General features: G+C 40.2%; 1 protein-coding gene across 3 annotated transcripts; it reads left to right on the top strand.

Moving 5' to 3' along the window:
* The first annotated feature begins 3266 nt into the window (after positions 1-3266).
* Positions 3267-15494, top strand: LOC118387622 (cytosolic purine 5'-nucleotidase-like). 3 transcript variants are annotated; one of them, XM_035776178.2, is made up of 18 exons: positions 3267-3573; positions 5654-5727; positions 7117-7234; positions 7800-7895; positions 9772-9863; positions 9962-10019; positions 10150-10243; positions 10349-10402; positions 10609-10692; positions 10779-10820; positions 10919-11020; positions 12173-12239; positions 13511-13681; positions 13834-13885; positions 13987-14047; positions 14461-14637; positions 14752-14847; positions 15017-15494. In XM_035776178.2, the coding sequence occupies exons 1-18, from the start codon at positions 3416-3418 to the stop codon at positions 15056-15058; spliced, it is 1638 nt and encodes a 545-aa protein (XP_035632071.1). In that variant the 5' UTR covers positions 3267-3415; the 3' UTR covers positions 15059-15494. The 3 variants fall into 3 exon arrangements, with proteins under 3 accessions (XP_035632071.1, XP_035632073.1, XP_035632074.1); XM_035776180.2 differs by lacking the exon at positions 3267-3573 and having other exon boundaries at positions 5698-5727; positions 7117-7598; XM_035776181.1 differs by lacking the exons at positions 3267-3573; positions 5654-5727 and adding an exon at positions 7510-7598.

The raw sequence follows: 15494 nt of genomic DNA, 5'->3' as shown, positions 1-15494 counted from the left end.
GAATTTTAAATTGATTAAATTGAGATTTTATCATTGGCCTACACATAATACCCAATAATGTCAAAGTGGAATTGTGTTTTTAGAAATGTTTACAAATTAATAGAAAATGAAAAGCTGAAATGTTTTGAGTCAATAAGTATTCAACCCCTTTGTTATGGCAAGCCTAAATAAGTTCAGGATACAATTATCTGTAAGGTTTTTCAGTCAAGCAGTGATTTTCAAAAATAGATTTAACCACAAAGACCAGGGAGGTTTTCCAATGCCTAACAAAGAAGGGTACCGAGAACAAGGAAAACAGTCAGGGATTTGGCCAAAAGGCCGAAGGTGGCTTTAAAAGTTTGAGTTTAATGGCTGTGGTAGGAGAAAACTGAGGATGGATCACTAACATTGTAGTTACTCCACAATATTAACCTAAATGACAGAGTGGAATTAAGGAAGCCTGTACAGAATAAAGATATTCCAAAACATGCATCCTGTTTGCAATAAGGCACTGAAGTAAAACTGCAAAAAATGTGGCAAAGGAATTAACTTTATGTCCTGAATACGAAGCGTTGTGTTTTGGGCAAATCCAACACAGCACATCACTGAGTACCACTCTATATAATTTCAAACATGGTGGTGGCTGCATCATGTTATGGGTATGCTTGTCATCGGCAAGGACTAGGGAGTTTTCTTCTGATAAAAAGGAACTGAATAGAGCTAAGCACAGGCAAAATCTTGTTTGGTCTGCAGTCCAACAGACAATGGCCAATGCTCAACAACCAACTTCACAGAGCTTGAAGAATTTTTACTCCGGAAGATTGCCAAAGGTAATTAACATGTATTGACTCAGGGGTGTGAATACTTATCTGAATGAGATATTTCTGCATTTTATTTTCAATAAATGTGCAGAAATTTATAAAAACACTTTCACTTTGTCATTATGCTGTATTTTGTGTAAATGGGTGACAAAATATATGCATTTTTTATACATTTTGAATTCAGGCTGTGACACAACAAAATGTGGAATAATTTCTAAAGGTGCTGAATGTACTAAGAGTGTTGCGCACCGTAGTTTAAAAACTCAATGTATAGTTCTAAAACAATGACGCCATATCTGCCATCCTAATGCACGTTCACCATTGATAGCACAGGAAAAAGGCTGCTCTGCTCCTCTACAGGGATTACCTATGCATGGCAGTTACCCAGGGTCTTCTGGGTTACTCTACCTGCAGGTAAGTCACACTTTATAAGCAACACACTGCTCTGTCATCACGGGTGACATCTTTTCAATGAATGGAACAATGCTCATTATGAATGAATGTCATTCATTCATTCATAATGCCACAGAATGTCCCTATATATTATCACTGGGTTACATCAATCTTTTACAATAGGTGGCAACATCAGTGGCTCATCAATAAGCCACACCGTTTGTCATTTGTTGTTCAGATCCAAATCTCCTAGATCCCTTACTGCAGTGTAGTCCTCATCTTCACCTTCTTCTCCACTTCAACCAGTCGTTCAAGTCAGCAGCCTTCACCATTGGCGCACCCTCAGTTGGCTGGTGCTGTTCGTCCACCTCATAGTGGTGAGCACATCAACCTCGCTCTCATACCTTGTCACATACACAAACTGGTATAACAGTGGTACTGTAAGTATTATGTGACAGGGTGTACCTAGATTGTAATTACACCATAATTACATGGGTATTGGGACTCTTATTTGTTAAGTGGGACCGTGGCAGCTGATGTCATACACATGCACTCACAGTATGTGTATACACAGGAGAAGTTGGACTACTACTGTTTGCTGTCTGGGGTGTTTTGGTGGTACAACATGTCTGAGGCCAGGAACCTCACCATGATGGAGATCACTGGCGGGATGCATCCTGTGAATCTCAACAGGGGATCCTCAGGGGAGGGATAGACTTTACCTCATTAAACCCCATCATATCAAGGCACGCACAACCACCAAACTCTGAACATTTGCCATCATCATTGACATTATGTCTGACTTGTACATCGTTGTCCTTCCTGTTAAAACATTATATTTGTTAAAACTCCTCTAAAGATTTGCCCCACACCCAAGCCATTTGCAGTCTAATGACACAATGGCAAATCAATAATTTTGACCTTTGGGATGGTGAGTACAGTGTGATAAAACTGTTAATTCTCTGGGCCCTCTTTACGAAATGTGTTTAGTATTGTGAGCAGGCCCAGGTCTCTGTCGTTATCAGGCTCTGGCCCCAGGCAAACAGGCGCTAATCAGGGAGGGAGAGGTTTTACCTCTGACACTCTTAAAGTCAGCATACTGTATGTGGTTTACTGATGAACAAGTTAAATCCCTTAGGGAATGATTCAATCAGCTCGCCTTGAGTTTCTTATTAGTGAGTCTGGGCTGCCATACACAGTTTATCTGTCTGATTTACTACATTCATTTTGAGATAGTATGTTTTCCCCATTACTGTGGTGTTTAAGATTATTATCAGAATTATTCAATGTGTTCTCTCTCTCACCTGTATTCGGGGGTAAGTGTTCAGGATATACAGGTAACTGCAAACATAAAGGAAACACGAGCAAATGAGGGATACAAAGTGTATTGAAAGCAGGTGCTTACACACAGAGTTAATTAAGCAATTCAAATCCCATCTTGCTTAGGGTCATATATAAAAATGCCCAGTTGCCCATTATTTTGGGTACCATGGCTAGGAGAGATCTCGGTGACTTTGAAAGACGGGTCTTAAAGGAGCATATGGGGTATAAAGTGTGTGCATGTGCGTGCGTGTCACTCACCCACCCACCCACCAGAAATCTCAACTCAATTGAACAATTATGGGAGATTCTAGAGCTTAAAAACAAATTATGGAATTTATCGTGGGACAATGGGGTCTCACCCCTCCAATAGAGTTCCAGACACTTGTAAAATCTATGCCAAGGCCCATTGAAGCTATTCTGGAGGCTCGTGCTGGCCCAACGACCTATTAAGACACGATGTTGGTGTTTCCTTTTATTTGAGCAGTTACCTGTATGTGGCCTAATGTAAAACGAATTGTTGTTTTCTTTAGTACTTTCATTGTGTTGTTGTTTGAAAATCGTCCATCTTCGCTCATATCGCAGAAGTGATATCAGCAAACTCAAGCCATACGCACGTTCCTCTCTGCGTGTGTGCGACTGATTACATTATCTCGGTATTTTTAAGCCAGTTTCCAGTCCGCTGTGAGTTTGACCAATTCATAGACAAGATAGGATGCAGTAGGTCCCAGAGCCACCGCACCCACTTTTAACTACCGAACCACGAAGTTTAAAGCAAGGGAGTGGCTGTTTACTGACGTGCAGTGAAACCCTTTACGCACAGTTCTGCGTATTTTGGAGCTTTAAAAGCCTCTCCAATTAGTAAGCTTCTAGTGAGATGACAGCTAGGATTTAGGCTACCCATGTCAGATCTCACTATCCCCCTATCTAGAGAGGCTTTTACAGCGACGACTATGGAGGATCCGACTCGGATTGTGACAGATCAACCTACTAAATCTGATACAGACCCGAGCATTTCACCCGATGTGCCCTTGGTGAAGAACATGGAATGTCAGCACAAGTGAGTTATTATTTGATGTAGCATAATATTTATTACACCCATAAAGATATGACATGTGTAGCTCAGTATTGGGTCCAATACTACACTAGTGCTTACAAAACTGGCAATGCTGTAGTATAAATGTGACACAAACCTGTAGGCTGTAGAGGCCAATCAAGGTCATAGGGCATACACTAATTGGCTCAGCTTATTATTATTATTATTATTTTTCATTTTTCAAAAACTTGGAGAAGATGTGCTTTCTGTTTTTTACATGAGCATTTTATAACTTTATGAAAACATAGCCTATAGGCTTTGTTACTGTGACCTTTGCTGTATCAGGTTCTGACAATGCACAGAGATTTATTGATTTTTAAAACTAGGCAAGTCAGTTAAGAACAAGTTCTTATTTACAATGACGGCCTAGGAACAGTGGGTAAACTGCCTTGTCCGGGGGCAGAACGACAGATTTTTACCTTGTTAGCTCGGGGATTCGATCTAGCAACCTTTCGGTTACTGGCCCAACACCCTAACCACTAGGCTACCTGCCGCCCCAGAGATCTGTCAGACAGACTCACATTACCTGTTCTGATTGTTCTTTCACTTCTCGATTGTAAGAGTCACTCATTTCTGTTCTTCCTCCACATTATAGGCTAGTTGTTTGGCTGAGATCTAAAAGAGAAGATAATCATAGGTATTTTCTAGCCTTGATACAGGTTCTCAGTCACTCGGGTGTAAATCACACTTGGGGGGACACTTCAATATCAGCCAAGTGTTAGGTATATTATTTAACAGATTACTGTCAGTGTACGCTATTCATGCTTCAAACCAGATATTCTCCATCAGTAGCCTTGTTCATACCTCCCAGGCACCCACTGGCTCTGTTGTTGTTCGCTCAAGTGAGGCTTCCTCAGCAATACGCTTCTAGAACACAAGCTGTCAGGTGAATTATTAACAGCTACCCTATATGTTTGAACTGGCTGCTATTGGCAGGAGCTGGGGACAGACGGACGGACGGAGGGAGGGAGGGTGAGGTGTAGGCCACTCTCACAGGAGGGAGATGGGGTTTCTCTCCCCGGGTGTCACTGATAGAGGCTCCATATCACCTGGTGACACAGGAAACCCCTCTGTGGTTACCTTGTGAATGACTGAACTGATCAGAGTCCTGATTTGATATATATGAAAGCAATCTCTCTTTAACTAGTTTGGTAATTCTTCTGAATACAGCAATCTATTTTCAGAAGTTGCCCATTCTGTCTTTTTCATTGTGGTTTCCAAGTCTTTGTTCCATTCTTGATTAAGCAAAGATATTTTTGTTATAACATATGGGTTTAGCTATTACATAGGCTATCCATTACTGAAATATAAACCTGTTACTGATGATTAGGTGGAGTTCTGTGTGGTAGAGGCTAGAGAGAACTGACTACAATTTCTGCTGCAGCACCACCGACTGCAAAGTTTGATCACATGCAGAGTGTGCTCAATGAGTTGAATCAGAATACATGAATCACGGTACGTGACTGTCATTAAAAAATAAGCAGTGCCAAGTCTCGGAAATCCTTGCCAATACCATTGCAGCCTCCTAAAAAAAGACCACCTTAAATAGCTTTCCTCTAGAGTCTAGATGGACGTGGCTGTTCGTGTTGGCAGGCTTGAAGACATATGTTAATGAACTGATAAGAGTAGGACTGTGGTGATGTGATGTAGTGCAGTAGGATATAGAGCCCGATATGCCACTACGAGCTGAATGTGCAGCATAAGATATCATTTAATGTTTGGTTCCCAAGAATATAGTTGGTGAGGCATATCCCAATGTGACCAGCATTGGGCTCAAGTTGATTGATTTCCATGGGCTTGAAGGAAGTTGAGTCAATTTGTCAAAATTAGTTCTACTCTTGAAGGTTTCAGCAACTGGTCTTAGACAATAGGTCAGATTTGGAGCCACATTCAAGCCATGCCATTAAATACTCTTATAAAACTGATTGGGTTTTCTGAAAAGCTTTGACATGCCCATCTGAGATCTGCTTCTCAACTGACCCCTGTTTGTCTCCCAGATAATCACTTCAGAAACTCCAACTGTCCTGTTTTCCTTTGATTACAGGGTGTTTGTCAATAGGAGTGTACCATTGGAGAACATCAAATGCTATGGCTTTGACATGGACTACACTCTGGCAGGTAGGTTCATCTATAGTGAACAAAAATATAAAATGTTTCATAAACTGAAATAAAAGATCCCAGAAATGTTCCATATGCACAAAATGCTTATTTCTCTCAAATGCACTTTAAAAAAATCCCTGTCAGTGAGCATTTCTCTTTTACCAAGATAATCCATCCACCTGACATGTGTGGCATATCAAGAACCTGATTAAACAGCATGATCATTACACAGGTGCACCTTGTGCTGAGGAAAATAAAAGGCCACTCTAAAATGTGCAGTTTTGTCACACAACACAATGCCGCAGATGTCTCAAGTTTTGAGGGAGCGTGCAATTTGCATGCTGACTGCAGAAATGTCCACCAGAGCTGTTGCCAGAGAATTGAATGTTAATTTCTCTACCATACGCCGCCTCCAACAACGTTTTAGAGAATTTGGCAGTACGTCCAACCGGTCTTACAACCTCAGACCATGTGTATAGCGTCGTGTGAGCGAGCTGTTTGCTGATGTCAATGTTGTGAACAGAATTCCAGTGGTGGAGTTATTGTACAGGCAGGCATACGCTATGGACAGCGAACACAATTGCATTTTTTTTGCATAGAGTGGTGTGACAACTGCCCAATTGCATAGAGTGGTGTGTCGTACACATCGATCCAGATGTGTACGACAGAGTGTTCCAGTTCCCGCCAATATCCAGCAACTTCACACAGCCATTGAAGAGGAGTGGGACAACATTCCACAGGCCACAATCAACAGCCTGATCAACTGATCAACTAAGGAGATGTGTCCCGTTGCATGACGTGAATGGTGGTCCCACCAGATACTGACTGGTTTTCTGATCCACACCCCTATTTGTTTTTAAGGTATCTGTGACCAACAGATGCATATCTGTATTCCCAGTCATCCATAGATTAGGGCCTAATGAATTTAATTCAATAGACTGATTTCCTCGTATGAACTGTAACTCAGTAAAATCTTTCAAATTATTGCATGTCGTGTTTATATTGTTGTTCGGTATAGTAGCTCAGTAGACCTACTCCAACAAAGAGAAAATGTGATTGTACTGTTAAAGGGCCAAAAAAGGCGGACTTTTGGAGAAAATCTGAAAATGTGTGTCTTTAAGGTGTGCAATCAGGGGGGTATACTACAAAGCAAGATTAATGAGTTAGCCTAAACAACCAGAAAAAACTAGATTTCCTGATTCATTAAGAAAGCTAAAGTTAAATTTGTTTTTGTTTGTTAGACTATGCCAATTTCAAGCTTATCCTTTAAAATAAAAGTTTCTTTCGAACTATTTAGGCATGTTCCCACAGTATACCGCTCAGAACTATTGAACAGTATATGAGGATAGCAACATTGTTCCATTTTCATTGATGAATACTGATTGTTCATGTGTCCCGTGTGTGTAGAGTACAAGTCTCCTGACTACGAGGACCTGGGCTTTGAGCTGCTCAGAGACAGGCTGGTGTCTATAGGCTATCCCCATGAGCTACTGCATTACACCTATGACCCTACCTTCCCCACACGGTGAGGTCCCTCTCTTCCTGTTGATCCCACACACATTTGCATACTGTTTATTTTTACGTGATCAGTTTGGTAATACATAACATGACCCTTTACTCTCAAATGTTTTTTTCCTTACGTTCTACATGAAATAGAGCTCCTTAGCATTGTGTTGACGCAAAGCATGGTTCGTTAGGATGGGGCTCTTCATGGGTCTCGACTTATGAAATGACCCCTAACCATTTTTTTTCAAGTCATTTGTTGCTCTGTGCATTCTATTTTCTGTATCCTTGCCCCAGGGGGACACTATGCTGGAGAAACATCTGACATTTTATCACTTCATCAGCAGATAGAGACCTCCTGCAGGGATAGTTACCCCAAAGGCCTGGTAACAGTAGAATAACAAGATTGGTCAAAATAGAGCAGCAATAAAAAGTAACCTGCTGATACTATCAAGAGCAGCCACAAATCTAAAAGATATCATCTATCCCTCTCCCATCCATTCCTCTCTCTGCTTGTCTCTGCATAACCATATTCACCCCTGGCTCTCTCTTCCTCCTTTTCATCCCAATCTCTCCTCCCTCCTTAGCGGCCTGGTGTTTGACACAATGTATGGTAACTTGCTGAAGGTGGACTCCAATGGAAACATTCTGCTGTGCAGTCATGGTTTCACCTTTCTAAAAAGGTGAGTGATACATCACAGGAAATACAATAGTTTGTGTGTGTGTACGCATGTGGATGTGTTTCATTATACATGAATAGTAAACATAAATTTGACCAACTGGGGACATTGTATTAGTCCCCACAAGGTCAAATGCTATTTCTAGAGGGTTTAGGGTTAGAATTAGTGTTAGGGTTAGGAGCTAGAGTTAGGTTTAGGGTTAAGGTTAGGTTTTCAGATAAGGGTTAGGTTAGGGAAAATAGGATTTTGAATGGGACTGAATTGTGTGACCCCCACAAAGTTAGTTATACAAGACTGGTCTGTGTGTGTGTGTTTTTGAGTATACTGTTTGTAATTCTGTAACAGGATGTCCTTGGGTCAACACAGTCACTGAGGGCACATCTGCACAACCACTTTGCAAAGTCTTCTAAGCAGGGGAACAGGGAATGACACACACACACACACACACACAGCAAATTGGCATGTCTACACAGTGGATCATCAAGGTGAAGCAGTTCTTCTGTCAAACATCAAAGAGCATGGTCACAGAAAACCACAAGGTCAATATGTGACTATTTTCATATGTCTCATTTAAAATACCATGTTTTCTGAAATACCGATATATTATACACATCTTATCAATCTGAATCCACTGAATTTTGTAATTCTCCGCTGGTTACATTTCAAAGAAGCAGAATACACTACCTGTGTGTAGGCTATATATTGCAGCTGTATGAAGGAGTTGTTTTTATCTTGAGGGTACAGGAGATGGACTGACTGAGAAACTAGGCTATGAGGTGACAGGGGGATGGGCTGTGGGTTGCCCTGCTCTACCCAAGAACTGAGGATGTTGGAGACCAAGGGAGCCTGATCCTGACCTTGGTCAGATCCAACTGTGAGCATCTGTCTCAGTAGGCCTACATACTGCCAATATATTCAGCTTACAACATAAAACAGACCCCATGTTCTTGGTTGTTTCATGGAGGACTGAGAAATGAATGCAAAATATCCCCTAAAATTTCAGTCTCTCGATGTGCAAAACTGATAGAGACATACCCCAAACGACTTACAGCTGTAATCGCAGCAAAAGGTGGCGCTACAAAGTATTAACTTAAGGGGGCTGAATAATTTTGCACGTCCAATTTTTCAGTTTTTGATTTGTTAAAAAAGTTTGAAATATCCAATAAATGCCGTTCCACTTCATGATTATGTCCCACTTGTTGTTGATTCTTCACAAAAAATAGTTGTATATCTTTATGTTTGAAGCCTGAAATGTGGCAAAAGGTCGCAAAGTTCAAGGGGGCCGAATACTTTCGCAAGGCACTGTATGTAGGACTTTGTGTATTTTTTTTTTTATCATGAAAGACAACATTGATTATACTTTAGCTGGATATGTACATAGTGCCCATCTTCCATTCATATAACAGGATTGAGATGTCTTTGGGATCCCCTACCAGCAGCTAAGCTATCAAGAAGCTCCTGTTCCAGTTCAAATCCACTCAATCGCCACTGGATCCTTGCCTCATACTCTTACAGAAAGGCAAACTACAGTGTTGCTTCAGTGGAGAAGGCCAGTGGATGTTTCTCCAGCTCTAGCTGAACGTCATAGTCAAGAGACTCCAAAAAGAGAGGTGTTGTGACGTTGATAGTGCTGGTGGCATACGTGCACTCTGTCTGTTATCTTATCTTCTGGCTCAGTGGGTGCTCTCTGAATGACTCATCATCCAGAAATGCTCCAATAGTAGCTGTTTGGTGTGTTATTGGGGAGGTTGTCAGACCAGCTTACTTAATGAGGTTCTACTACACAGTATGCATGTTTTTATCATGTTTACATGTCTTTATATGCACCCGTAGCTACTCCTTAATTTGCTAGTTGTACACATACTTTCCTTCTCTACAGGGACAAGATCCAAGACTACTACCCCAACAACTTCATTCAGAGAGGCAACACTGACCGCTTCTATATCCTCAATACTCTCTTCAACCTTTCTGGTAGCAACAACAGTGTTATTTTGTGTAGTTCTGTACAATCATGCTGCAAATAAAGTAAAGTAGAATGGCTTTGTAACGCCCTCCTGCTCCTCCCACAGAGACGTACCTGGATGGCTGCCTTGTGGACCTCTTCACCAGATGCAGCAGATACGAAAAGTGAGTGGACTCTATTATCCTCTTCCCTCTTCTCGTTGCCGACTCTTTTTCTCTACAGCCGTGAGAATAGTAAATCATAAAACATAAGTGAATAATGTGACTGTAGTTTCTGTACTTTTTCTTTTTTTAGCTGCCAGAAAGGCTTCAAACATGGTGACTTGTTCATGTCCTTCAGAAGCATGTTCCAGGATGTTCGAGATGCAATGGACTATGTTCATGATACGGTCAGCATTATACAGTACATACGCCACCCCATCCCGACACACGTACTCACACATTATGAAACATTACTGTCTGTGTAGACTGACTCTCTCCATGTTGTCATATAGGGCAGTCTGAAGGAAAGCACTCTGAGGAATTTGGATAAATATGTCGTCAGAGACGTGAGTGAAAATAACTTTGAAACCTCCCTTAATTGCTGTTCCATATTGGATACCTTTTCTGGATACAATATATTGACTAAGTGTTTTGGACATAATTTATGAGATGATACCTCAGTTAATTAGTGACTTTCAACAAGTCTCTGAGATTACCTAAACGTTCTCTATCCAGAGGAATCGACTCTCTCCCTTTCTCTTCTTCTCGATAGCTAAACTTGCCTGTTCTCCTGACTCGTATTAAGGAGGTGGCCAAAGTGTTCCTGGCGACCAACAGTGATTACAACTACACGGAGGTCAGTTGTCAATGTTGCATGGTACATGATGACCATTCTATACAATACATGATGTCTATTCTATCCACTTTTATACTTTTTCCTAGGCTATCATGAAATACTTGCTTGAAACTCCACCAGGTGCCAAGGTTAGTCAAGGTGTCTCCAGTATCAAATGAAGGAAAAGGGTTTTGGGGAACAAATTACCATTCATTTGAATCAACATTTCAATATATTTTTTCTTAAGTACCCCAAAAAACCGTGGCGCGCCTTCTTTGACCTTGTCGTCGTGGATACCAGGAAGCCACTGTTCTTTGCCGAGGGAACTGTGCTGAGACAAGTGGACACGGTAAGAACCTTTCACTCATCATCACATGTTGTGTATAGAAAATATCCTTTAACACACCTCGCAATTAGATTAATGTTCTAATCCAGAGTTATATATTTAGAGTTATGCCAGCTTTTAGAATTGTGTATATTGTTGTAATTCTATACATTCAGTTATATAGCATTGTTTAAATATTCCCCATGTAATGTTAATGGGGAGCTAACATGGCTGCCATAGAATGTTGAGTGTCATGTACAGTGACTTCAGAAGTATTCACACCCCTTGAATTTTTCCACATTTTGTTGTGTTACGAAGCGAGATTAAAATGGATTTAATTGTTAAAAAAAAAAAGGGTGCCTGTATGTTTGTAGTGACTGGGTGTATTGATACCCCATCCAAAGTGTAATGAATAACTTTACCATGCTCAAAGGGATATTCAATGTATAATTATTATTATTATTATTTACCCTTCTACAAATAGTTTCCTTTCTTTGTAAGGCATTAGAAAACCTCCCTGGTCTTTCTGGTTGAATCTGTGTTTTAAATTCAATGCGTGTCTGAGGGACCTTACAGATAATTGTATGTGTGGGGTATGGAGATGAGGTAGTCATTGAAAAAACCTGTTAAACACTATTATTGCACACAGAGTCCATGTAACTTATTATGTGACTTGTTAAGCAAATTTTTACTCCTGAACGTATGGGTTGCCATAACAAAGGAGTTGAATACTTATTGACTCAAGACATTTCAGCTTACATGTTTTATTAATTTGTAAAACTTTCTAAAAACATAATTCCACTTTGACATTATGGGGTATTGTGTGTAGTGGGGGGAAAAATCAATTTAAAATTCAGGTTTTAACACAACAATTTGGGAAAAGTCAAGGGTGTGTACACTTTCTGAAGGCACTGTAAATGCTTCTGTGGCTCAGTTGCTTCTGTGGCTCAGTTGGTAGAGCATGGCGCTTGTAACGCCAGGGTTGTGGGTTCGATTCCCGGGACCACCCATACGTAGAATGTATGCACACATGACTGTAAGTCGCTTTGGATAAAAGCGTCAGCTAAATGGCATATATTATTATTATTATTATTATTATTATTATTATCATAATGCAGAAACCACATTGGCACAACTCTCTAAATACATGGCTCTGTTCATATCTATCCAACATAGAACACAGGGAAGCTCCGTATTGGAACATACACTGGAGACCTCCAGCATGGAACTGTCTACTCTGGCGGTAAGAATTCAAATGTTAATCCCAGCTAGCACATAACAAAATGTTTCTTAGAGGTTGGTGAGAGCATGGTTGTCCTATGGTTATTTTCCATACAACCTTCCCACAACTTTCTGGGAATGGTGCAGGATAGTTGATTGGCTTTGGAACATTCTCAGCACATTTAAGAAACTTGACAAAAAACATAATTTTCTTGGTATTTCATTACTTTAACAGAACATTTCCTAAAAGTTAAAACATGCTTACATGTCATTTAAATGTTGGTAATGTTCTAGGAACGTTCTCCAACTGGTTTGACATTAACGAGAACGTTAAGAAACAACGCTCTTTTGTGGGAATTTCAGTACTTCAGCATAACATTTCCGACAGGTTTTCTCATGGTTCTATTTAAAGTCATGTTCTCTAATTGTTCTGAGAATGTTAAGAAAACTTTCCATAAAAAAAACACAAGAAAACTTTACTAATGTACAGAGAATGTTCTAAGAATTTATTTAAAAACATATACATTCTGTTTTCAGCATCAATGCTCAAGTGTATTGGCCGCGCCCACTAAATGAGTGTTTATTTTCTTTTGAAATGGGGTCTGTTTGTGTATACTAAAATGGCCAGCTTTGTATGTGTAAAAAAAACATGGCCATGCTAGTTCAATCCTGGTGGCACAGTGGACTAATTACATGGATAGAGAACAGAAGATCATAGGTTTGAATCTGACTGGCACCGTGCCACAATTAAAAAGAAATGTGTTTGCATGATTAATGCCTAAGTAAATTCATTTCCATGTGTCCCATCTGTGCTGGTGTTCAAAACAGTTAACCAAAACTAAGCTAGCAGTCTTATTGAAACATGTTCTCAGAACATTATTGAATTATCTTCATATAACCTATAATTTCCATTTTCAGAACATTACTAAAAACCTCCCAGGAAAACTTTCAGGGAACCATAGTAAAACGTTCTAAACATGTATGTTTCCAGAACAGGCAAAGTTTTCACTTCCGTTATCAGAATTTTACCAGTCAGGAAACATATGGCTTCATTCCCAGAACCAATAAGAAACCAAAAACATACATGCCCCCAACTTCCAAGCAACCAAAACTTAGCTGGGATATTATCATCAAAAAAGGTAACATATTCTATGTTAGGAGAAAGGGATTAAGATGGTATTAAATTGAGAAAGGAATAGTGAGTTTCACCCATCTTGGTTTCAGTGGGAGTCATATCAGTGGGTGTCACATCTCAACTTTCTATCCTCTCTTATCTGTCTCTCCTCCCTGCAGGCTCCTCAGACATTGTATGTGAACTGCTGGATGTGAAGGGGAAGGACATTCTCTATGTGGGTGACCACATCTTTGGGGACATCCTAAAGTCTAAGAAGAGGCAAGGTTGGAAGACCTTCCTGGTGGTGCCTGAGCTGGCCAAAGAGCTGCAGGTGTGGACAGAGAAGAACCGTGAGTACAAACATGGTCAACCTCCTCTTCATGACCTCACAGTGACCCTAAAACTGACCTATCATATACCACACACATAACGTGGCCACTTTACATACCTTAAGTAATGTAATCTTGGACACCATTTTGACGAGTGTCTCTTTTTCCTCAAGATCTTTTTGAAGAGCTGAAGCATCTTGATATATTTTTAGCTGAGTTGTACAAGTGAGTGGGCATTTCTTTTGTTCTATGAGTGACACTCACCTATTATTTCACTTGACAGAGCTGTGCATGATGTTGTCAATCTGACTGGCCTCTCTCCTTAGGCACCTGGACAGTAGCTGTAGAGAGTGCCCAGACATCACTGCCATCCAGACACGGATGAAGGTAAACCATGCCCACTGACACATAATCCCTCTCTGAGAAATGTTTTAATACAGTGGTTCCCAACTCCAGTTCTCGAGTACCCCCAACAGCACACATTTTTGTTGTAGCCTCTGACAGAAAAAACCTGATTCAATGATAGTATTTACTGTAGTATTTAGAATACTGTTTTTGTTTTATTATCTTGAACATAGAAGGGGGCATCAATACTAGAGAAATAAGGTATATAACTAAAGTATACTTAAGTAATAAGGGTTGGGGGGGGGTGTTGTATATGGCCAATATACCACACCCCACAGTACCTTATTGCTTAAGTATACTATAGTTTACTACAGAATTATGTAGTAAGTACTGCAGTATTCTATAGTAAACTGTAGTATTTTTTAATGTGGGGTACGTCGCCTTGTGTTTTACAGGTGGTGACCTATAGGATGGATCTGTCCTATGGGCAGATGGGCAGCCTGCTGCGGAGTGGCTCCAGACAGACTCTGTTTGCCAGCCAACTCATGCGTTACGCAGACCTGTACTCTTCCACCTGCATCAACCTGCTCCACTACCCCTTCAGTTACCTGTTCAGAGCCCCACCTGTCCTGGTGAGTCCCACCTCAGATATCCCTGTGATAATAACAAGGACATGCATCTCTTCTTGCATAAAATCTCTTGCTGAAATGACCATGAAAAAAACATTTCTTCCTGATGTTGTCCAGATGCCCCATGAGTCCTCGGGGGATAATCACCCCCTTGACTTCCCTTCACCTGAGTTCTCTGTTCTGGATCAAATCCAGAAGATAGCCGAAGCCAAGGTTTGACACTCATACCTACAGAGCTATCTGTTATTTACAAATGTTGCATTTTCTGTTTAAATAAACACTGTATTTATCTGTTAAAATAGACATACTTTTTCAGGACTTAAAGCAAGACTATCTTTGTAGTCCATATTTATTTTAAAATATAACTTTTATTTTCTTACAGAGGGCGAGTGAGGATAACACAGCGGAACTGAAAGACACGTGAGGATGTATTTGACAAAACAATTATTCCGTTTTGACGTGACTGTTCCTCCAGATCAAAAAAAAGGTTTTTTTTTTGGACTGGCAATTTCTTTGGCACAATATGACAAATATAGCGCCACCTGCTGGAATACAGTTTTATAAGTCGTTTTTCATCAATCACCCCTGCATTTTCCCCATGTGATCAGATTGCCAAGGGTTAGGGAAAAGACCATTTGGATAGACACTGATTCTAGGTTCATGTATATAAGTGAATATTTGTCTTAATAATATATGTATTTTTTATGTATCTATTTAGCTACAGTACTTTTACACGTCCTATATGCAATACTGATTTTGTTCCCTGTGCAAATGTATATTAACTTCAGTGAGCATGTAAACTGAAACATGTTCAGTGACCATTTATTAAATGCTACTCGTTTGTGGTGAATTATTATGCA

Source organism: Oncorhynchus keta, chromosome 9 (assembly GCF_023373465.1).
Source record: "Oncorhynchus keta strain PuntledgeMale-10-30-2019 chromosome 9, Oket_V2, whole genome shotgun sequence".
NCBI classification, from domain to species: domain Eukaryota; kingdom Metazoa; phylum Chordata; class Actinopteri; order Salmoniformes; family Salmonidae; genus Oncorhynchus; species Oncorhynchus keta.
This window is presented reverse-complemented; position numbering and strand designations above follow the sequence as displayed.

Coding starts and splice junctions, on each gene's coding strand:
- LOC118387622 (XM_035776178.2), top strand. CDS start 3,416: ATGTCAGATCTCACTATCCCCCTATCTAGAGAGGCTTTTACAGCGACG. Junction 11,021..12,172: donor TGCTGAGACAAGTGGACACG/GTAAGAACCTTT, acceptor TATCCAACATAG/AACACAGGGAAGCTCCGTAT. Junction 13,886..13,986: donor TTTTTAGCTGAGTTGTACAA/GTGAGTGGGCAT, acceptor CTCTCTCCTTAG/GCACCTGGACAGTAGCTGTA.